Source organism: Ammospiza nelsoni, chromosome 1 (genome assembly GCF_027579445.1).
Source record: "Ammospiza nelsoni isolate bAmmNel1 chromosome 1, bAmmNel1.pri, whole genome shotgun sequence".
In the NCBI taxonomy this organism is placed as follows: Eukaryota; Metazoa; Chordata; class Aves; order Passeriformes; family Passerellidae; genus Ammospiza; species Ammospiza nelsoni.
In genome coordinates this window covers 131289104-131314477 of record NC_080633.1, presented here as the reverse complement: position 1 = coordinate 131314477, position 25374 = coordinate 131289104, and the positions used below count along the sequence as shown (strand labels likewise).

Below are 25374 nucleotides of genomic sequence, written 5' to 3'. Positions count from 1 at the left end.
TAAGCTTCCCACCTAAGCATGTCAGTGCCGCAAATGTGAAGTGGATTTGAGGTAAATTATGTGAAAAACAACATTAACGAAGGACAGGAATTAGAATCTGAGCATGCTCAACAAAGATCTCCCAAACTATTGGCTATTACACAAAGAGCTGGCATTCAAAAATGTACTCACAGAATATTGGTCTATGTTCCATACTGCTGACCACAGCATACTTTCAAAACAGAATACTCCAGCACATAAAGGCAGAGAAGTTGGTTATTAGAGATTTTGACAATGTTTCAGCATAGAAACACATGACTGTCACTGCTGACACTGCCAATGTTTTGAAAATAGATGAAAAAGTTAGTGTTTTGCATGTATGTTAGGTCTGAATAGGTAGTATTTTTTGAAAACAATAATTCTTCACCAATTAATAGTTTCAACTAATTCATATAAAAGTATCCTATATAGATAAGCCAATATATTCAGGGTTGCCATGAATGTTGACAAACATCCATCACTTAGTTTACTTGGCTGACAAACTAGTAATAATAATGACTGTCTAAAGGAGAAAAGCATCCTAAACTTTTAATACCTCACTGACAGAATTCAATAAATCTATTAAGATAAATTAAATAGTAAGAAAAGATTTTACAACATAAACCATGTATGTAATAGACTGTGATTAAATAATTATATATATCACTAATTATTTAACTGAAATGCAAGAGCATCCAAACAAGACTCCACTGCCTGACACAGACACATTGCAAACTGCCCAGGAAGGGACATGATCTAAATGAGATTTATCACTAAGTAGTACATCTTCGAAAATGAAGATTTGAGATACATGGGAGTGAGAAGAATTTATACTTCACATGAGACCTGATGGCAGGACTCTTGTGCCTTATTGCAGCTCTGCTATGAACTCACTGTGAAATCATTCACTTTCTGTTTCTCTGTCATCATTCTCCTGACAACAGCATTTATTATTATTTTTTCCATTACTAGATTACAATTAAGGAAGTCCTTGAATAAATACTCAGATCTGAATCCTTCTCACTGTGCTCTCTCAACCAAAAGGTCTCTGTCAGCGCAATTATGTTGTTTTAGCTCTACCAGAAAATCCTGTTTTCACAACACAGGCTATATGCCAAACACACAAACATGGCACCCACTAACATACTACAAAAATAACATAAATTCAAACAGATCTAGCATGGCTGTGCTGCTTTGAAACAGAAATAATCCTGTCCATCAAACAATGTTAGTGACATAAACAACCTGGAGCAAACAGGCATGTTACATCAGCAAAGAGAAATAAAATCAACACCAGCAGTTAAAAAGGCAATCTGGAAAAAAGCCTTGAGACTATACAGGGCAAAATGCTCTATAGCTGAAGTCTCACAAACTCCGAAATTAATGCGCAGAAATAATTAAAATACAGTTTCACTACAAATTGAAAACCATGATAGTTTCTCCTGAAGATTATTTCCCTAAACAGCAAAATAAAAATAAAAATCAGCATTTCACAAGCATGATACAAGAAATTTAAAATAATTTTTTTTGTTCAATTAAATCTGTTCCAAAACCTTGACATTATTTAGTCTCTGAATTGTTCAAAGCACATAGTTAATTATAGTTCAAACGACAGCACAATACAGTTGGCAAAAATATTGCAAGAAAGGCAAATCTATAGTGAAAATAAGAATACAATCCTAAAAATAGGTGCAAATTCATCCCTATTAACTTTTCTTCCTTTATACTGGAACCAAAGGATGAACTTAAAAGTTTCAAACTCTGTTTCCTTAAGGTGGCATTCATACTTACAGAAGTGAACTTAATTAACCTATCTCAGGATGTATAGTAGTAGATACTCTCTTCTCTAAAGCCCTTAATACCAAGAATAAGATGTCACAATATAGTCCAAGGCAAAAATCACCCACTATAAAAAAGCATTCCTACAAACCACCAAATTACATGAATGACACACTGAGACTGAAGATAATGGGCCCATCTCTGCTTTCTACAATACATAAGTATTTTAATAATCCTGGCAGCATCCCTAAGGATAAATTCCTTGCTGTCTGCCAGTGGCTAACCTCTTCCTTCTGGGAGACTAATAATTTTTTACATGGTATCTAAAAAACAGCTTACACATGAAACAACAGAGGGCTTTTGGTTGGTTGGTTTTCATTTGGCAGTATTTTGTCTTTGTGTCAAAAAAAAAAAAAAAAAAAGACTCAGCTCAAAAACCTTTTTTCTGAGTCTGTCTAGAGTCTGTTCAACTGTAGGGAGAAAAAGTAGCTCTTTCAAGAAGATGACACACAGCCCAGCTAATCTCCCCTGGATCAAGGCATTTATAAGGGTTTTTACAAGGTTTTTTTTTGCAAGGGTTTCCTGTGCTATGATTCCAGAGCCAGGGATGACTTGTCAGAGTTTGAAATTAGTGTTCTGCTGAGAGATGTCCTGTACCAGGGAGCCAGCAATTCCCACCTGTGAACACTCCTGATGCACGTACAGAATCAACACACAGGGAACCGATCATATTCTTTACTGCTACTGATCACTTGGTTGTGTTTCAGGGATCTTCAAAGTAGACACAAATACCAAATCTTTTTAATAATTCCTGGGGTGGGTATTTAAACACTCATATATGTATTGTTCTAGATGTGCAGTATTCTTCTCCCTAAGGCAGTCATGTAAGGGAAGATTTAGTAACCTATATAACTTGAGTAAGTTATTCTTCCTTGGAGGAGTAGGAATTGTTGAAGATTGTTCAAGGAGCTACGCATAAGATCATAAAATTTTACACTGAAGATAAAAAAATATTATTTAGCTGACAGATCTATAAAACTATATCTCTATGTGACACAGTCCCCCCCAAGGAAAGAAATGCAAATACCTTTGACATGTTAAACTAATCTGGAAAAAGTACCTAGTCACACACTTACTTTAGTAGGGATACAGAAAAGATCACTGAGTAAGGAATTTTAATCTCTCATTTTTCAGATTAAAAATAGTTCTTTAGACTACTCTCACTTCCCCACTAAATAAAAACAATAGAGTAAAAGATAAGAAACTACTGGAATCAACAGTTGCTAATTTACAACCTCTCACATGTATTCAAATTCAAATTACCACATGAACACATCCCAAGTACAAGGACCTCAAAAACCACCGAAAGAATAAAACATTTTTCTCATTTTGGATATTATACTGGATATTACCAGTAGACTTGTGTGGTTTTGTGCTTAATGCTTTCTTTATGTAATGTCTCATTTAAAACATAAAGTGAAACTCCAGTTTATCTGAAATAAAAATTTTGAAAGACCACAAAAAACTATGATAGTCTATATAGATCATCTTTTATATCTTTTGCAAGAAAAGTGTCTATTTATTATATTTTTGGACTTTTCTGCTTTTAATTTGAAGGAAGAAAATAACATGTACAATTCTTCCCCAACAACTCAATGAGTCAATTTTTCCCAATTGTTCTGGAAAACTCCAAAGAGATAAGGTCAGAAAACAATAATCCTCAAGCAGTAATGTATTTAGATACACTTCTTTGGAAAAACTTTGCCTGCCCACAAATTAGCACCAGGAGCAAGTTTTCCTCAAATGCAAGGTGTTTTCCTGTAGCCATATTTTTTGAAAAATCCCTTTCTTCAGGATTTTTCTCCTGAGAAGCTGAGAAGTCTCAGAGGAAAAGAAAAACAATAGTTATCTGCTGCTGTGGAATGCAACAGGTGCTTCTTTGATTGGTCCATGTTGGTTGTTTCTAATTAATGGCCAATCACAGTCAGCTGGCTCGGACTCTCTGAGAGTCAAGAGCTTTTGTTATCATTCCTTTCTATTCCTTGCTAGCCTTCTGATGAAATCCTTTCTTCTATTCTTTTAGTACAGTTTTGGTATATAATTTTTCTTTTAATATAATATATATCATAAAATAATAAATCAGCCTTCTGGAACATGGAGTCAACATTCTCATCTCTTCCCATGTCAGGGCTGCCTGCAAACTTCCACATTTTCCCTGTAACCCTGTCTACTCACAATTTAGTGGCAGGTGCATACTACTCTTGAGACTCAGCAGATTTTTCTTGCAAGATAACTGAAGATAAGCTCTCGACTAAAGAAGTGTTATTATAGACACAATCTGTACATCACAACATAACACGGGCAAGCCAACTTAATACTTTGACGAATTAGAGGTAGAAATCTGGTACTTGCAAAGAAAGAGGGATGAGAGAGTCAAGGAGTGTCATTAGGCATTCTTAGAGGGGCAAAGTCAGAGATAAACCTTACAGATATAAGAAAACTTAAATAGTTTATAGGTACAAAATATTGGCTAGAAAATCTTCAGAGTCCATACTGAAAAACATGATAAATCACAGTTGACAGTTGCTAAATACAAATTATTTGATTGAATCATTCATTCATTAACTAGTACCACACAGTGTTGTGCTTGCCATTTCTAGTGAATAAAAAGGTGGAATGAAGAGACAAAGTGAATCTGTTTGTATACCAGCAAGAGGAAACAAAAGGCAAGAAAAAAAACATTTAAAACAAGGGTTGCAAATGCTCTCATTAGTCTTACACAGGAAAGTGCAGAACAGGTTTTGACTCTGTATTTGACTTACAGAGTTATCAGGTGACTGGGATTTGACACCAATTCCAACAGAAACAAAGCAGCCTCTCAAAAAAACCTCCAATCACCTTCTACTCAACTTCAAGAGCCATCTTCTTTCTAGTCTTTCTTTTTTCATACTGTATGGTAATCCAAAGAATTTTAGTTTTAACCAAAATAATAGCTGCTGAAATAAGAGAATGTAAATGTCTTCTATAGCCATATTAACGTGTAAATGTATAACCCAATATATTACACCAACTATTTACCTCCACAACTCTGCTTCTCTAATATGGTTACAATTAGATTGTATTGCCATGGAGAATAACTGCAGTCTGAGCTTTCCTCTAATTTTGATTGCTGCTGAAGTTTCTCCTTTCATCTTTGTCCCAGAATGCCTTGCTACTGAACAGAAATCTCAGTTCTTCTAAACGCCCAAATAGAAAATCAAAACCATAAACCTGGCAGTAAGAGAACAAGCATTAGTTTCCAGTGTTACTAGAAGACTTGCAGCCTCGTGGTGGTTTTATTATTTTCATTTTCTTGCAATACTGTGTGAAATTAACAACCCCAAAACTTAACTGAGTGGTTGCTATGCAAAGAACCACACATTTAGATGTAGGATTCCTCAAATGGAAGTTTTTTCTGAATTTACATTTTTTTCTCTTTTAATTCCTATTATTTCATTCCACGAGTGGATGAATGCAAAAGTATCCTTCCTGAAATTTGCTGTTTAATTCTCAAAGCGCCTTTTTTCTTTTTTTAAAATAATAATATACAGCACCACCTAAAATATGCTACTGAGCAGTAACCAGAATGTCCTTGATATCATGCTCTATACACAAACCTAGAAAGATTGGGGTTTTTTGGTCTTTGTTTTAAGGGGAAGGTGCTATGTCATGCTGCGGAGGTTGCATATGTGAGGTACCAACTGGTAAATGTGTGCCCTTGGTTCCTCACATCTAGAATCCCCAGCAACTTTTAATGAGACCTCATATGGAGTTAGGAATATACACATGAATGCAATTTCCTGAAGAAGTTCCATTCCAAGCTGAACCCACTGGTTTGGACTGATGAGGATATGTAAAACATTAAGGAAAGCAGTACTTAAGAACCACTGGAGCTGCATCATGCACGGAAGCCCCCAGTGATGGTTCCATGCTTATAAAAAAAGCAAACGCACATATGGAATTTATAGGGACAAATCTGCAATTCTCAGGGATAGATATATTTCTCATCTCAAAGCACACTTGTGCTCATGTAGATATACATGAATCACAGCTCTGGTCCTCTTGCAGTAGATCCTGACCAAGCATGTTACCACACTATCTCCCTGCAGGGAAATCACCACACACACAGGCATTTTTGCAATCTCTTTGAAAAGCTGGACAATCTTTCTAAACTTTCTTGTCCACATTAAAAAATTCCTGGTATCTCAGATGTGTGACTTTAGTAAGAACACAGGCAGGGTGATTTCCTGGCTTCAGTCACACGTTGCAGGAATCACATAAAATGCAAAGTTACACAGGTTTTTCCAACGTAAAGAAAGCCAGTGTAACTCAAAATATATTTTCCTAAGTATGTGGCAATCACTAGAAAATATTATTTAAACTCGAAGAATTAAAAAATTGAAGAAGTGATCACACAGCCATGAGCTTAGAGGGATGGTCCATAAGGGGATATAAAGGTAACATTAAAGTCTCAAAAAATGCTGGTTCATTAGATCAGCCAGAAAACTCTTATTATAAATTTTCCTATTAGGAAATTTTGCTGAAGAATACAATGAACTTGTTCCAGGAACACGGTGTACCCCTAAAGAGTGCCCAAAGAAAAACTGCTTTTTTTGTTTTCAAAAAATTATTCTGACCAAGGGGAAGGAGACCTCCCCCTTAAAACACAGAGTACAAAGCTGGCCACCCCCCACAGACACTGCTTTGCTTGGCTGTGGCTATACATATAGTGAACTTCTGAGCACTTTTTGATACTGCAGTTATCAAAGGATCAGTGTAGGATCAGGAGACTTTCCACAATCTGGAGTAACACTTAAGGGATCAGGCAATGAAAGTCCCATGACAGTAAGCCCGAAACCCCAAAATTAGCTGTTATCACAGAGAAGAGATTGTAGAATAAAAACTGCCTTCACAAAGCTTGGGATAACTTAGGTCTTTTGAATATTGTAACTTTCTAAGGATCATCAATAATCAACCCCAAAATTAGCTCAGTTGGTTAGAGCATGGTGCTAATAATGTCAAGGTTGCAAGTTTGATCCCCATATGGCCATTCACTTAAGAGCTGGACTCAATGATCCTTGTGGGTTCCTTCCAACTTGGAATATTTTGTAAATCTGTAAATAAAGTTGCAAGAAAGAGATGAGTAAAATGACTGTGACTAGCAGATTAAAGAAGTATCTAAATAGAACCCTGCGGATAAACCAGACCACAATGAAAAATATTTATTCACCTAATAAAAAATATTTCCTCTTCATTATCAGGGAAAAAATGGGCCCATTTAAGCATCTCAAGTCCCACAAAACTGGCTTGAATATCTTTCTGAAGCCTGTTTACTCAAAATTCTCCAGTCCCCACTACCCAATATTATGAGGGTTAGTCAATATGAGTCTTATACAGATATATCAATTCCACATATAGCCACCTTTTTTGCAGAGCATAAAGATCTCATGCCTCCTTTTTTGTTCACGGAAATTATTGCCCTGGTATGTTCTTGGCATTCTTGACATACAGAGGCTTAGACTCTTCCTACGACTCAAGTACCACACTGGAGAACGTGGTGAGATGGGCCAGGTGGAACCAATTGCTTCAACCACAACTGCTCTTTGGGTGTATCTGAACAAAGCAAGCCTGCCTCACGAACATCACCAGCTGTAAGACTGAGACATTCACCACTGTACCTACTTGCCAAGCACCTAGCTGTTGCAAAATACCAAGAAAGTTCCAAGCCAGCTCTGACAATCACAATTCTGAGGACAGCAAGTCACTCCAGTGAACAGCCAAGAAATGCATTCAGGCCACCCTGTAGCCCTTGTACTGCAGACAAGACCTTCTTCTAAGAAGTTCCAGAGCAAGCTGACAACTTTAACGAGTAGGAATTTGGAAGCAGTACTTCTGTACATGTGTCATGGGGCAATTTGAGGACAGTTCCAAAAAAAGAAATGAAAAAGCAGCTAGACTGATTCTCTGTATCTGGCATGTGTGAGCAGTTATGTAGGAACTCACTGAAGTGATCTTAACTGTAGGACAGATGGTATTTGTGCTTTGGATCACTGAGGGGGAACCAGACCTGGCACTCTTTCCAATAAAGCGAGCATCTGCAACGGCACTTCTTTGTTACTGAGCTGTGACTGCAAGACAGAAGTGCTGTATCAGGAAAAGAGAGAGAAGACCTGACACAGATCATGAAAACTTATTCTCATGTCAGAGATGAAGATGAGCTTCTAGCTATAGAAAATTCCTCTAATGAGTCTTAGCGGGTGAGGTGGGCTAAATCTTGCTAACAGCCAAATGCCCACCCAAATGCTCACTCTGTGCCTTTTCTTACGAGCATGGGGGAGAAAATAGAATGAGAAAGCTTGTGTCTCAAAATAAAGATAGGGAGATTGCTTACCACTTACCACTGCAGGCAAAACATATTTGACATGGGGTAAATTTAATTTATTGCCAATATAAATATATTTGTGTAGTGAGAACCAACCAACAACAGAAAACCACTGAAGCAACACCTGGTCTCTTTCCCTTCCCAGGCTTGATTCACACCTTCATTACAGACTCTGCTACTCATAGCTACTACTCCCCCAACAGCACAGAGAGATACATGGAGGGTGAGCAGTCATGGTCAGTCAGTAACAATTCCTTGTTGCCACTCCTTCCCTCCTCATAGTTCTCATAGAATCACAGAATGATTTGTGCTGGAAGACACCTTTAAAGAACATCTGTAATAAAACCCCTGTGCCATAGGAAAGGGCATCTCATACCAGATCAGTCTGCTCAAAGCCCCATCCAATATTTGAACACTTCCATGAAAGGAGCACCCACAAGTTCTCTGTGCAATCTGTTCCAGTGTCTCAGCAAACTTATAAAAAAATCTTTCCATTTGAAAATGCACTTGCAGCTCACTGAATCAGTTTAAAGTCATTGCACCTTGTCTTCCACTACAGGCCCTGGTAAAAAGTCTCTTTTCATCTTTTTTTAGAACTCCACCATAGATATTGAAAGGCCACAGTATGGCTCCTCCATAGCTTTCTCTTCTCTAGACTGAACAACCTCAACTCTTGCACCCTTTTCTCTCTCTCATCATTTTTGTGTCCATCCTCTGGACCCAGTCCAACAAATTCACATCTTTCTTGCACTGAGGATTCCAAGGCTGCATGCAGCACTTCAGGTGAGGACTCATGAGAGCTGAGTAGAGGGGAAGAATCACCTCCCTGGGTTTGCTGCCTGTGCTTTTTTACACAGCTGCAAATGGCTCTCTGAGCCGCAAATGCATATTCATGGAATCAATCAAAGGTTCGGGTTTGAAGGGACATTTAAAGACCACATAACCCAACTCCCTCTTTAAAAAAGCATTTTAAGGCTGGAAGCAGAAATAATTGATACATGATTTCACATCTTACCTTATCAGTCCCTAGTCTCACATCAGTATGCATTGTAACACAACTACTGGGCAGCTCCATCATATGTGCACTATTACACGAAGGCCAGGCTGGACTCTCTGCCACGATGACTGCTGGTCAAAGCCATTTGTGTCTTGTTCAGAATAAAGCATCTGCTCATACGAATCCCACCTCATGACCAGCAGAAAGACTAAGGTGATCTTTCTTGTTTTGTTGTATTCCCCATTCGCTTCATCCAGGCTCCCAGTAATCTATTCCTCCTTCTGATTTCCTCTCTCTGCCAGTCAGCATAGCTGATCTGGGTATCAGCAGTCAATAATTCAGCACTTAGACCTAACTGATGTTGTGTAATGAAAGGCTTTTGTGTGTGCACTGAAAAAGTGTTGCTTTTCTCCCTCCTTTTCCTTTATAAATTGATATGAAATTACATTCTGTGATTCTATATCTAAAATTATGAAAGAATGTCAAGTCAAATACTTGAAAGACATTAGGGAAGAACATCTTACGATTCCTTAGGCAATCTTAATTTTGCTTTTTTTCCTAATTATAGCACTGTAACACATTCTTTAATTACATGACTATGGGTTAAAACTCAGTTAAATAATGAGCCCATAAGGGGTCAAGTGATCATAAATGTATTGCTCCTTAACCTTTGACCATTTGATTTCGGCATCTGAACACAGTTTTTTAACTCGTTTTTGCATTTAGTGAGATTAGTTGAGAACCCTTCAGAAACACTACTTTTCCCCACATAAACAACAAACTAAAGATCACATATGAACATTTTCCTTCATATTTGGTATTATAATCTGCTTGTTAGAGGTGAAAGACTTTCAATCCATGGTTCAACAAGAACAAGTCCAAAACAATGCCGATAGATTTGGGGAATAAAAAAAAAAAGCAGCTACCTAGAGTATTCTACTCTGTCATAGCTCCCACTCAGTAAGGCAAAGGCTCCAGTATTATTCTTAACTAAGGCGCTTTGCTGGGGTCCCAACTACTGTTGTGAATTTGAAGAGCAGTAAAAACAAGGTCTTCCTCTTGAAATTTGTGCTTGGCAAGAATGTACTTTCTTTTCGACATGGGTCACATTACAACCACTCTTCTAACTTCATAACATGAAAAATGCCCTAAATTGAAAATTATGTTACACCTCTACTAACCAAACCTTTCTGTTATCATACTATATGGCTGTCCATCTTCTAAGTGACAGTTCTCACAAGCAGCATAGTACACTCTAGATGCCAGGCAAAGTTCACTGCACTAATTTTCAATTTAAAACTGTAAAATAGTGTCTTGAACTGGCCATGTGCAAAATCCTCTCACCACCACATGTTATAATAGCCACAGCCAGCAGTAAAGGAATTTCAGATAGCAATTCACAGATTAGAACTGTCAGCTAATTTTTCAATGAATGTGTCTCAGCTCTGGAATTAACTTCTCCTTAACCTATGGTCTAACAGCTTATTTTTGCTGACTTCCATAACATGGGATATGGAACTGCAGAAGAAAATTACCATTATGTTTGGTGATAGGACAGTATGAAGACCACAACATACTATTGCTCTTTGGAAGTGTTCTATTTTGGGAAGCAGCGATGAGATGTGCAAAGGAAGAAATTAACTGAAATCAAGCTAAATTAATAAACTGCTCAGCAGGGTTTGGAAAATATGTTTTCTAATGCATCTGTGCTAATTCTAGGGTAGCACAGGAATCTGTAAAAAAGGTGGGTGCAGGGAGCACACTTTGATGCTGGAAGCAATCCAGCCGCGCCACGCACACACGACTGCCGAACCTCTGCAACTTCACAGCGCTCATCCTCGCTGAGCTGCTGTTGCCATAGCAACGGCTCTTTAAAACGTGGAAAACAGGTCAGGCAGTTTCAAACTAACCACTGTTTCCAGTGTCACTATTTTCCCCTGTAGTTTTGAACTAGCCCACCTCTGAGATAATCACTGGGCTGTTGCTATAGAGTCATCAACCCACAGAGAGAAGAAAACAACGCTCTTGAGTTTCACAGGGATGCGTAAGTAACACGGAGTTTGGCTTCCCTCCACCTACTGCTCTCCCTAAATCCCTTAGAAATCCCCTTCAGAGGTATCAGCTCTTTTCCATCTCCTTTTCTCTGCAAATATTCTTTACTCTGAAAATTGTTTGGGACTTAAGATCTTTAGTTTTCTTTTTTTACATAAAAATGCACTGTAAAATTTTAGATTTAAATCCTGTTAACCGCTGAGTGTAAGCGAAAGATGAATTATTTGGCTGTAACATCATTCCTTCAAAAGGCCATAACAGTACTATTCAAAACTTTATGTAAGGAAGAACAATCACTGCAAACAAGGCCTTTAAATCCCATGACAAGAAAGAGGTCGAGACAAGTCATGAGACAACAAATCAAACAGTTGAGCATGTACACATCAAGCATGCACTACAACCAGCACACTCCTGCCAATTCCTTCTCTGTTTCTCTAAAGCAGCACTGAAGGTGGACTGCACACAGTTGCTCACATCTTGCCAAATTTTAAGCCATAGAAAAAATATAAAAGGACAAGCCTCAGTTTCATTTTTAAATTTAATGTCTTCGTTATGTGAACCTGGCTTGAATGTAGGTGTACTTACACAGGTCTCTTCATCTTCCCTCACAGTCATATTCTAATAGCTAATGGAAACTCTTTAGACAAAAATAGTGATTAAATTTACAACTTTGCAAAAGCAAAACAAAAAGCCCATTTCATCCTACACGCACATATCACAAGCACCATGGAAATACCATATTTCTATCTCTATGAACATTATCAGCATAACAGTTTGCATCTTTAAGTGGTTCTCCATCTCTGTAGAATACAGGTTCTTTTTGTGTGTGGATGGCATTTAGAACTGGGGACTATAATTAGTGGCAATCTTAAAGTAACCCAAATGTTTGCACTTTAGAAAGAAAGCCTCCACTTCCATTCACACTTCAAGTAATTTCCCATCTCCAAAGAGGACACAACAAAATAAAAGAGGCTGTCATTTTTACTAACAGAACTTTTTGCATCTAAGTAAATTTTTAGGGTAATTTGAATGTTTGGTCTGTGTCTTTGAAGAACACTTTTCCCTCCATTCTTTCTTGAAAGTATAATATTAAACCATAAAAATTAACTACATATACTGGACTTTATTGACATCACAAGGGAAGAAAAAATTCAAACATGTTTTTAGAAGGTTCCACAGTTCCACCTAATTCACATCTACAAGCACTACAGCACGGTCGTAGAGCATCATGTGGTCAAGGCTGCACAGGTTAGAAAGTTTCTGCTTCTCAGCTGCAAACCTAACCTTGCCCATCACCCTAGTCTGCTGCAGTGCAAATAAAGTTACATTTTTCAAAATGGTTAAGGTAACTTGTTTTCGTTCTCACTATGGCACACTAAAAATTGTCACGGAAATGAAGTCTGAGTGCTCAGGTGAGCATCAAGCAGCTTCTTGAAATAGCTGTAACCATGCTACTGTACCTTTAGAGCTGTCCTACTGAAAAATTTTGTCCTGAAACATTTATGTCAACAAACTAGATTATCTGATTACTATTCTTATATCTGTACAAATCCTAATGTCAAACACAAATGTAAGTAACACCATGATCATTAAACAGAGGCCAGAAAAGTGCTAATTCTTCAAGCGTTTCTTTCCTAGGAATGGAGTGAACTTCCCTAAACTATGGAACGCTGAGAGAAACAGTCTAAATTGTGAAATTTCTAACCCAAAATCTAAATGCAGTTTCACATTTAGGCACACAAATGAAAGTAGCTTTAACAGTCTGAGCAGTGAAACTTAAGATTGACATCAGTAGGAGTTTTGCCACTGACTTTAGCAAGTATGAGATTAAGTCTTTGTGAAGAGTTTGCCAATAACCGCAGCTTTGTATACGGGGCTTGCATAGCTTTATTTTAAAATTTTTACTCATATAAAAATATAAAGTAGGCTTAAAAACTTGTCAAATGTGGGTTTTTTTGCTTTGTTGGATTTGTCACGTGTGTGGGTGTACCCTCTACACATCAGAGGATATCACATAGGGGTTTTTTTACCTTTTTAAGTACTGGTGCTGTCCATGAGGCACATGTCTGCCCAGGCACTAATAGCAACATCAGTGAAGGAAAAAAAAAGTCAAGTCTCCAAATAGTTTGATTAGAAATTTACAATGCACACATCTTACCTTTTTCACCAAAAATAAAATTACTAGGTCACAGCAATGTTGCAACTCCCAATAAACAATAGAAAATGTGGATTATAATGCATATTTACTCACAGATCTAATGTAAAAAAATGACATTTGGATAATTTTAACATATACTTTCATACATTAAAAAATACAAGTAAATGAGAATAATAAGTTATTCAGAAACTATAGAAACACAAATTTTGCTCTCAGGTTTCATAGAGGTTTCTTTTTATCTCTGAGTTATGAAAGTTGCAAGAAAAAAAGTAAAATTTACATGTAAGGCAAAAAAATATTTTGAACAATCCCTGGACTTGATATATGTACACTAAGTCAAATCTAATCATATATCTGAAAATATTAATTCAAAAATAACAAATAACTCCAAGTACTTGAGCCCACTGCTTCAAGTCACTGTGTTAGTGCACAAGTGTCTTTATTCAAATTCTACAAGATATTTGCAAACTAAAACCATACAGATTTTTTTCTGTTCCTCATAAAGCACAATAGTATTAAATGTCAGTCATTTAATTTCCAGCATTTTGTTTATGAAATATTGTTAACATCTATGATTAATATAGAGTCTACACATGGTATTTACTGGCTGCTGATCAAAACACGAGGCACAGAAATCTAATACAAGCATTGTGATTATTCAGAGTCAGCCACACAGTCACTAAGCTCATCCAATTTTATTTCTGTTAAATTGCTAGAATCTTATCTGAAAAAGATCCCATTTGAGTCTAAAAAAAGGGATGAGGGGATGGCGCAAAAATCCCTAAACTGATAAAAACATCCCATTCTTTACCAAACCTTACGATGAGGAAATCCTCCTTGAAAATAAGAAGCTATAAAAATTAACTTAAAACAATCTTCCAGTCACCCACTCTCCCAAGACAGGTTTTATTTTTAGTCCTTTTCATTAGCATTAATTATCATAGCAAAGAGCAGAAGAGCAGATTTTGTTTCCCGGTGGTAAATTTGCATGATACTGACACAGAGATGATTTCAAAGAATTCTGCAGAAAGCCTGAGCTGGAACAAGCACTCCTTGGTGTGAACATTCAGTGTGGAGATCAGACATTATGCACAAAGGTGTGGCACACTGTCTTGACACTAACACTGATTCATGGAACATGAAAAACTGCTTGGATTAAATACCCTCCCTGTTTGTTTGGGTTTTTTTTTAAATGTAAGGGAAAACAGAATAGAAACCTGAATCTGAATTGGTTTGATGGACAAAAAAAAGGAACATTTAAAATTTGTCCAGCCACAACTGCCTTTTTACAAGTTTCTCAAAACTATGCACATTACTGAGCTATTACACAATGATCCTAAAGAAGTATATTAGTACAGACAACTGGTTACTAAGGTAACAAGATGTTACTTTAAACCAGCAGCACTGTCCCAGCTCATCAGCTGCACTCATGTCATTCCTTTGTTCTTTTTAAGCTACGCACAAATTACAGACTTGATATATAACCAAATATACGTACTAGAGCTATGCTCCAGTTTCTCAACTCACTTTCCTCATTCAAGCTAATCAGGTAAAAAAGAAGGCACTAAGATGATGGAAGCATTTGAACTCTTTGGTGTGTAGTAGATTCACTCTTAACTCTATACAAAGAATTTGAAAGTTGGCTGAAAATTAAGTTTTGAGATGTTTTCTCACTAGAAACTATTTGTAAGTAAAAAACAACTGCACACTGAAATTTTTTGATGTGATAAAATAAGATGGCAGGGATCCTATAAATTTTTGGGAGGGAAAATCTGCTCAAGTCTTATTGACTGCATCTTGGCTGAAATTTTCCAGAGGAAGACTCGTGTTTGGAAATAACAGTTGATTGCTAATGGCAAAGTAGATTAAGGTTAGTCAAGCTCTAGCTCCTCCAAAACACTGATGCTCCTAACAAACAAATTAAGTATGTCACTATTTGTGAGAGCTCAAGCTTGTAAAACATAAATGTTCTCAACATCTTTTATGATTACAAACATCAGGCATCAGCAGTAGTTTCAAAAGCCAGAGGAAATAAGGCCATTGGAAACATTTACAGAAGCAGGTCACCTATAACAATCCTCTGCTCCAAGTGGGATTAACTCCACCAAAACAGTTCCTGATGTGTTTATATAACCAGGTCTTCAACACTTGCAACAATGGCAACTTCTGCAACACTCCAGTGCAGTCTGCTGCTGTACATAGCTATCCATTCTTCCTATATCCAACTTCAAATAAATTGCTGCATTCAAGCCTGACCTCTTGCCTTGTCTTCAGAGTGTATGTCAATGATAAATAAAAGCCTTTTGTTCTGTTTAACACTTAAGAATGCAAAAAGCTTTCTGTTCTAGAAGGGTGATTCCTGTGCTCTTTTCAGATACAAAAATTTATATAATCTTTGTCAGACAGCACAATTCGCTTTCCAAAGCTGCTGAAGTATAGCACTGGCACTTTGTTACACATGACTCAGTAGTCAGAGTAACAGCCTTATAAGTCCTACCATTTAAGAGAAACAGAAAGTATTGATCCTATTTACAGCCTAAAAAATTACTGGGATTGATTTTCAATTATTTACTTACATACTAATAGAAGAAGGAATATATTCAAAAAGAAAGGATGCTGTATTCAATACCAGCTGGAGAAACACTCTGCTCAGGCATTGTATTTCCCCTTCTCTGCATGAAAAATAATTCTACTTTCATGGTAAGAATATACAAACAGAATTGAGTTAAAACAGTAAGTATTTGACTTACAGAGTTTTTGGAAAAGTGTAGTAAGTTGTTCTGTTATCTTTGCCTATAAAATCTCAGCAACCAATACTACACTTCTGGTTTACATGTCAGGCTGGCAAAAACTCCCCTCCTGAACAGCTGCACGATAAACCTAACAAACCACAACATGCAAACCATCCTCTGTAGATTCCTAATACAAATACCTCTCCCATTGACTTACCCACACACATACCTTTCAATTTTTGTAAATAATCACCCAAGACACAAGAAGTTTCTCTAACAGCCACCTACTTTAAAAGGTACAGAAAATCTCCACTGCTGAGGTTCACACTGTCCTCACAAAATGACCTAGATAAAGCATGTAATTTTCATTAAATTCATTTTACAGTCTCTCCTCCTTCAGCCCTGCCTGAACTGAGTAGAATGAAATTCTGTGTGAAAACTATCAGCACCAATAATATCTTTATCTCATGGGTGTAAAGCCCATGCAAACACAGAAACCTAAGTTTCATATTTGCTTAGTTAAGAAAACATTCTTCCTGTCAGCATCTGGAAATGCTTCATGATATTCAACAACTTATTAAAAACAAAGAAAAAAGAATCTACATTAATACTTCAATTAAAAATTTCAAATCTTTGAAGAGAATCAGAAATTACTGAAAATAGATTAAATATGTTAATTCTCATTAATCAGAAAAATAACTGTTCCAAACAAACTCATTCACTGCTTAAATAAAGTCAGCAGAAACCCAGCCAAGATTTTGGACAAAGATGTATTTCCAATGAAGTTATCTCAGCTTAGCTTTATTAGTGAAGTTTTAATTTAATTCTAGATAGTCTTCAGTCATTTTATGCTATTTAATTTTTTACAGAATCAATTGCAACATTATACATTTGTAAATGTTAACTGAAGTCTCAGTATCTCCAGTACTACTATTCCAAAATTATTATATTCTAATGTATTTGTTCCTTTTGAAACCCAGGGAAATATTCTGCCTACAGTAACAGATGGCTTTTTATTTTTTTGTTGCTATTCCAGAATCTTTAAGTCACCCAAAATGCATCTACTTAAACATGATACTGCAGTTATTATGCAAAGCATGATCTACATGTTCACTGTTTAATATTTAACAATCTGGATACCATTCCTGTTTGGAAATAATTCTACTAGAGACAGAAATCATTACCCTAGCATTACTATAATAAACAGATTTGCCTTTTTACATTTTATTGTCTCATAACAAAAAGTAAATGACTCATTTAAAACGAAATAACATATTCAATTAGTGCAAATGAAGTTTAGCAACTCATTCTGACTAATGTAAATTCAGAGGTTATCATCAATTAGGTTCATGTAAATCCTTTGATAATATCACATCCCACTCTAACACACATTACTAAGGGGCAGAAGGATTTACAGGGTAATTTTAAATCTTAATGAGATCTAAAATGTCATGATACAGTAAAAATATAAGCAGCAGGTTATTTCACAACATGTACACAATGCACATCCATCACAAGCTAAGGTTTATCTGGGTATCCCCACATAACAAAAATGTTGAGCTCTTCTTGCTCAGAATTAAAAGTTCAACTTTTCTTGGTGAAAACTAATTTCTATTATAAATGTTACACAACATAAAATCTTCAACTGAGAAAGACAATTAAAAAATTTCAGCAAGCTGCTTTAACAACACCCTGCAGTTATACTATTCATTAAATACACAGCTCTCTCCAGCATGTACCTATTTCATGGGAAACATTCCCTGTGGAAAGAACAAAGCTATCATCACAGCAACATGCAATAATACAAAATATCTACGAAAAATAGCTGTTCTTAAAAGGACTGGCCAGTGAGATGGGTGAAACAAGCACATAATTTGCTGTCATTCTGATCCAAACTGCCAACTTCTGAGCTAGAACTAAAAGTCAACAGTTAAGCTTACTTATGAAAAAGCTGCTTATACCCTGCATCATTAACACTCCTAGGAATATCATATCCACACACTACAGAGATTTACTGCCTTTTTACTTATTCAATGAGATTATGCCACTATTCCTCACAATGAGTACTATGTTGTTGATTACACTTACTGGCATCAAGGTTTGCCGTGCATAAAGCATCACTTAACCCCAAGTAAAACTGACAGAATTAAGATTTAAAATACTGCTTTAATTATGCCACCTGCCACATGTCTTTTAAAAAGAATTAAAATGTGTAAGAGAACTGCCTATAGATTGGCAAAATTCATTGAAAGCAAAATTCCACAATGATCCTCAGTGTGAGATACACATTAACAATTTAATATAAAAGCTGAAGTTTGAATAAACATTAGTTTAGGTTTTTTGAAAGAGCTGTATATCAAATCAGAGCTTCAACAGCTGCACTTCAAAGGCTGAAGTAGAACTAGCAAAACAAAACATTACAAGTACTTCCCCAGAAATACATTTCCCTAATATTCACTGATATCAAAGGTCCATACTTTTAGGTTTGAGAATTTATCGTGAGACATCAAAAACAGACAGTAGAATAACAGAAAACAAATATTAAAACCAGCAATTCTATACAAATTCCTAGTCAAAGAAAATAAAATAATCAAAAGTGCTTGAACTTGAATGTTTATGTTTGGTCGTTGTTTCTTTTTAAAAAGCAAGAAGAAATGTAGTAGAAAAATTCCAAACAGCCCTTGTGCATGAAAAACAGCACTTTAAGTCCAGAGCAAATATAACAGTATAAATTAGGAATAATGTAATATTCAAGGTGAGTATACAGTAACTGAATTCAGTCTAGTTAAAGTTATTTGCAATATACCTGATTCAATGCAATGTTTCTCAAAGGTCTGCAGTGACAATTTTTTCTTAACGATTCCTGAAACATGACATCAGTAACCAGCACAGACTGATCACAGAACTGAAGGCCCTCAGGACCAAAAGTCAGAGATAGACCCTAAATTCCCATATGGCATCAGTGAAAAAGAATTAAGACCAGCTTTTAAATTTCAAAACATATGTACTTCAGTAGGGGAAAAAACCAAACCATAAATACCTACTTACAGAACAAATAATGCTGCTAAAATTTACTTTTTTTTTACAGCTCAGATTGATTACCAAGCATGTTATTTTCTTGGAAGACTCTTCAAGTTATATTTGTGCTGGCAAGTAGTTTTTAAAACATTTACATCAGGGCAGAAAACTATGCTCACACCAAGCCTTTCAAACCAGCCCTAGCGCTAAGTTCATTTGCCTTATTTTATATATTTGTTTATCCACATTATGAGAACAGTTTCCTATGTCATTTATTTACATTATCTAAAAACATCAGCAAGTATGTAAGATTAACTGGTCTATGCACATTACATGTATTTGTACATTTCAACAAATAAAATAACTGTTTTTTCAGACAGTACGATAGACTAAGAACAGGCTAAAACATCACTGTGACCTAAAGCAAATATACAATTTGGCCACAGGAATTAGTTCCCAGTTCTTAATGTTTCAACTTAAAATATACAGAAATAAGCAAACTAATTAGTTACAGGGATTTATCAAGTTGGTTTTCACTTCCTCTTCCCTTCTCTTTCCCACCTCAATGCATTTCTTTTTCCTACTTCATGCTTTAACAGACATATACATGAATAAATTTGCAGGGCTTTCCATCCCATACACTTAAATATTTCTTCTCAGCATGTCTCTTCCTTCAGAGACAACCATTCTAGGATTCTCAAGTCTGTACTTGCCAGTCTACCACCACTGGGAAGGTTTGCATATAAAACTCAGCAGTTCAGTTTCTGAAGATCAGAACTGCTTGGGTTTTGTTCTAGGACAAATTCCTACTTCAAGAAGGCAACTTCATTGCACAAGCAATGTCAACAAATTCCACATGATTATCCACGTATGAGTTATCAATGAGTAGGTACTAACAGATTTATCATCTTAGCATTTACAAAAATAATAATTTTTGCCTGTATTTCTTCACAAGTAATGGAAAAGACAGGATGAATTTAAAATTGTTCTAAAGGCAGCTTTATTGCCACTATAATAACCCCACTGAAACAATGGCCAGTTATTTTCCAGTGAATAGTGCAACTATTTTGTTAGTCAATCATCAGGATGATAATTGCTGCATTTGATAGGAAAAAAAAATAAAACAAACTTAAAAAAACTCTACCCAAACCAAAATCCAACTAAATCAAAACTCTCCAGCAGCAACAGCTTGTACTATGCTATTTAACTGGCTTTACCTCAGTAGTTTAAATTTAAGAGTCAGCTTTAAGTAGAAATGCAGTAAGTGAAAACTGGAAAGAAAATTCCCCGCCTACAGCTGTTACCTAAAATTAAACACAACATTTCTCTTGAAATCTCAAGTGTGCTTCAAAAAGGCACCATGTGATCATATTTAGCTACTGCACAGTAGTTATGAACATTTCATCCACAACAGATAAACAAAGACTTAATTGAAAACATGTTAAAAAATAAGTCAAGGTGAAAACCAGGTATAATTACTTACATAATTACATATTTTATTTTAAGTGCAACCTATAACTTAGGAACATTTTCTTTTTGATCCTGTTATAATTTGCAACATAGGCGAAATGAAATAAACTACAAATATTTTGGAGGGTAAAAACTCCAACCTAAAATAGATGAAGTTGTGTTAGGTAGAATAATTCTATGTAAAGAGATGTTTGCTATTGGAATGGTACCAAGAAGATGACTTGTGCAAAACAGTAGGTGGTCTTAAACCTCTCCAAGGGGATTGATTAAATGCCTCCAATCCAGTTTAAAATGCTTATCATTTTACTGAGATAGCCAGCAAAAATGACAACAATATTCCATGTCTGTAGCAATTCTAGTTTTTCTTAACAGTACTGGGTCAAATTTTAAAGTTGTTATATCACATGAATTTTAAGGAAACCAAAACCATTTTTTTAAAAAGTAATTACAAAGTAATATAATGTCACACACAATTCCTCATTTAAAAAGTTCTGTGTTAATCAGGTGTACTTACTTCAACAACCAGAATGAGGCACAAAGATTAGATATCTGGACAGTATTTTTGAAATTTTATTTGTATTAATATAGTTATAGAAAGGGATTACCTATTTTTGGCACATATAAAATAAACTGCATGAAAGAGAAAGTACTTACGAAATCAAAGTCTCCATCTTGAGGGACTTTCCAGTTATCAGGGAAAACGTTTTTGGATATGTGGTAAGGTTCATGCATGTTCTGATTACAGTTTTCAGGGCTTTTATTCTTGGAATCTTGTTTATCAAAGTAGTCCATGAAAGAAGGTCTTTGAACTTGTGGTGAAGTAGCATTTCCTTGGTTAAAAGAAAACAGAAAAAAAGGTAAAAAACTATTCAAAGATTAAAGTATTAATGCACTACAAACTAAACTTCACTAATTAATTTTCCTGGGGTTTGCAGAAACTAATACAGTCATTTGTATGTGATGCAAGCCTGTTTGTCCCCTGAGGATCTCTGGCATAAAAGCTCATAGTCGAAGTATGATATTTTTGTAGCAAGATACAACGTGGAGAAATGTTCAAGACATATCAGTGTTGCACACACAAATAACAGGAGAAGTTACTTCATGCAATATTAATTTGTTGTTATAGAGACAATAACACGAGGTGCTAAGCATCCCTCTGGGTGCTGAATGCCCCTAACTTCAAGGCCTGGTCCATAGGCACTTGTAGGAAAGGACCAGAGTTTCACTAAAGGTGGGATTTAATAATTACTTAGAAAAAGAACTTGCAAAATACAGCTATACAAATTGTGTCCAGATGCTGCTTAATTTAATTCATTACCAATTAATATTCCCAGAAAACAGGATCACCCTCTACAGATGGTTGCAAAGCACCCTGTCTCCATATCCTGGGGGATTTTTTGTCATCATCAAACAGCTGCAAAAGTTTTATGAAGCAGACAGGGATCAGCATGAACTCCTGCTCTTTTATCCTTTTCACAAAACTAAAGGTAAAAAAAATTAATTTCAGCCCTAAATTATTGAAATTTGTTTTCATTTGTGGGATTTCAAAGCAAATTCATTACTAAATACCATAATAAATAAACATTAACTGTCACCTCAGAGACCATATTCTCCATAGCATTGATACATTAAATGTGTCATGTCACTTCCTGGAAGTGTAACACATTTGACATGAAGATATATAAAATACATTTCCACAAATGAAATATGAAACAGAACAAATAATTAAGATTGGGGAGTGGGGGGGACCTACCACCAAATCAGACAAAACTATACATTTAAATTACAAGCATAACAAATTAATAGTAATTTTTATTTTATATATTTATTTTTACAAGTGAAAAGGAAAACTGAAATTATGTTTTGAGCATGTGTTTTACATGATTACTAGGACTTGCTAATTATTAACTTCCTTATCTGGCTCTACACTTGTTTTTATTCATTCACTAAGTGGGTTTTTCCCCCTCTTCCACTATTTATTTCATCATCTCTTTCCATTTCCTCTGTCTAAAGATTTTCTAATTCATTCTAATTTTGCTGCATGGCTAACAGCAGCCTGTTTTTTCATTAATGTTTATTTTTTGTACTACCATCTTTTCACAGAATCATCAAGGCCAGAAGAGACATTCAAGATCATCTAGTCCAACCACTGACCTAGAAACACCATAATCACCACAACCATACCCCAAGTGCCACATCCAGACACTTCCTGACACTGCCAGGCATTCCAGAGATGTTGCCCCCACCACCTCCCTGGGCAGCCCATTCCAATGCTTACTCGCTTTTTCTGTAAAAAAAATAAATTCAAATATCTAATCTGAATCTCCCCTGGCACATTTTCTAAGGCCATTTTCTCTCACCCTTTTGCTTGAGACATGGCACAAGAGACCAACCCCCAGCTGGCTACAACCTCCTGTCAGGTCGTTGTGGAGAGCAATAAGGTCACCCCTGAGTCTCCTTTTCTCCAGGCTAAACAACCCCAGCTCCTCACAGGACTTGTGCTCCAGACCCTTCACCAGCTCCACTGCCCTTCTCTGGACACACTCCAACACCACAATGTCCTTCTTCAAATCAGGGACACAAAACTGACCACAGGATTCAAGGTGTGGCCTCCCCAGGGCTCAGCAGAGGGGGACAATCACTGCCTTGGACCTGCTGGCCACACTGTTCTTGACAGAAGCCAAGACTGCATGTTGATTTATTGCTTCTTTTCTTTCTGCTGCTCTGAAAGTTTTCTGTTCCAGTAAGACTTCTTCTGGCATTTTTTAATGTGTGCTTCTACTATCATGCTCTAAGCTTTAGTGAATTTGACTTTAGCTGCTTTCCTTCAACTCCAAAATGATTCCTTCAGTCAATCTGTTATTTCCATACACACCTTCTTTTCCTCACATTTTTAAGCTGATTTTTCTCTCAGTTTTTGCCACATTTTTTCATGTATTTTTTTCCTAATCCCAGATCTCTATTCACCATATTTTAATTAGTAGCAACTAACAATTCAGTGAACTAAACTCCAGGTTAAATTTAACTGACCAGACAACAGACACCTCTTCTCTAGAATCTCCCAAGTTTGCCCCCACTAAACTCAAGATCACTTGAAGGACATTCCTCTGAGGACTGAGGAAGGGATAAGAAGTAAACAGCAGGGATGCCAAATAACTACAGGAAAGAGCACTAAAGAGCAAAAGCCTAAGTCATAGAATGGGTTAAGTTGGAAAGGATCTTTAAAAACCATCTAATTCCAACTCCCTTTCCATGGGCAGGGATGCTTTCCACTGGATCAAGCTTCTCAAAGTCCCATCTAACCTGGCCTCGAACACTTCCAGGGATGGGACAACCACAGCTTCTCTGGGCAACTTGTTCCAACATTTTAACACCCTTGTAGGAGATAATTTCCTCCCAATACCCACTCTAAACCTGCTCTCTTTCAGTTTAAAGCCATTATGCCTTGTCCTGTCACTACAGGACATTGTCAGAAGCCCCCTCCAGCTCTCCTGTAGGCTCCCTGTTAAGTTCTGCAAGGTCCTACAAAGTCTTCCCGGGAACTCATGCAGAGAATGAGTCTTCTCCAGGCTGAACAGCCCCAGCTGTCTCAGCCAGTTTTCTTATCAGAGGTGCTCCACCCCTCTGATCATTTTCATGGTCCTCCCCTGGATTTGCTCCAACAGCTCCATGTCCTTCTTGTTTTGGGGGTCCTAGGGCTGAACACAGTATTACAGGAAGAGTCTCATGAGAGCTGAGTAGAGCAGGAGAAAAATGGAAGAATCTAAATTTAAAAAACCACACATTTAGAAAACAGATCCAAGAGAAGATAGTAGCATGAAGGAAGTAGAATTAAAAACAGAAATACAATGCACTTTCTTAGTACAAACTGTTCATTACTTAGTGATTACTGCCCAAAACCCCTGAAACTGTTTGTACCAAAAAAGATAGGACACCACATTGCTGGCCTTTCACAACCAATTTTTTCTTGTGTTGAGATGGCTGTACTTAAGTTTCATCCCTGAGACATAGTTATAAACAAAAAGATTGCCAGTGTCTCTGTGCAAAACTCCAAGTACCAAAATGTTTGCCCATTACAGGTAAGGAAATCTCCATTCTCTCACATATAAGGCAACACTAAAGATTTTCCAAGCATTGCTCAGAATTTTTAAAACTATTCTGCTTGTAATTTTTAAAACTATTATAAATAATCTTCCTTATACATGTAATTGAAGACTACCTACACACAGAAAACAAACCAGCCCCCCTGAATTCCTTGCTACCAAATGCATATTATGGAAATTGGGTCAACAGGATTGAAATTATTCCAAGGTAAGGAAAGAACATTTATTTTTTTTTACTTTGAGAATGTCTTTTATTTGTTTTGCTAAGTGAGAATTTAGACCTCACTTCTGATTTTAACTGAGCATACAGTCAGTTAGCCCAATTAAAACAGCAAGAGCTGCTTACCTTCACTGCAAATACAAAAACTCACACAGAATACCAGAAATGTGACTGCAAAATTATGAGACCAGCGGTATTTCAATTTTTTTCCTGTTTCTTCCTCTAATGTAAAAAATCCTGAAGAATTTATTTAGAAATTAATTTTTAAGGTTTTGTTTTATTTTTATAAATAAATAAATGGAAAAAGAGACACTATTCCAATCTCTAGCTAACCTAACAGGTTCAGTAGCGTTTCATAGGAATGGGTAGACATCTACCAGTTTAAAGGCCATGTGAAAGCTGCTAT

General features: G+C 36.3%; 1 protein-coding gene across 1 annotated transcript in view; it reads right to left on the bottom strand.

Annotated features, from left to right (window-relative positions):
• Positions 1-25374, bottom strand: part of STK3 (serine/threonine kinase 3) — a 127689-nt gene that overhangs the window by 25509 nt on the left and 76806 nt on the right. Inside the window, exon 10 of the mRNA XM_059470844.1 lies at positions 21300-21475. Within this exon, the coding sequence (XP_059326827.1) occupies positions 21300-21475 (176 nt within the window). The remainder of the gene's footprint in view (positions 1-21299; positions 21476-25374) is intronic.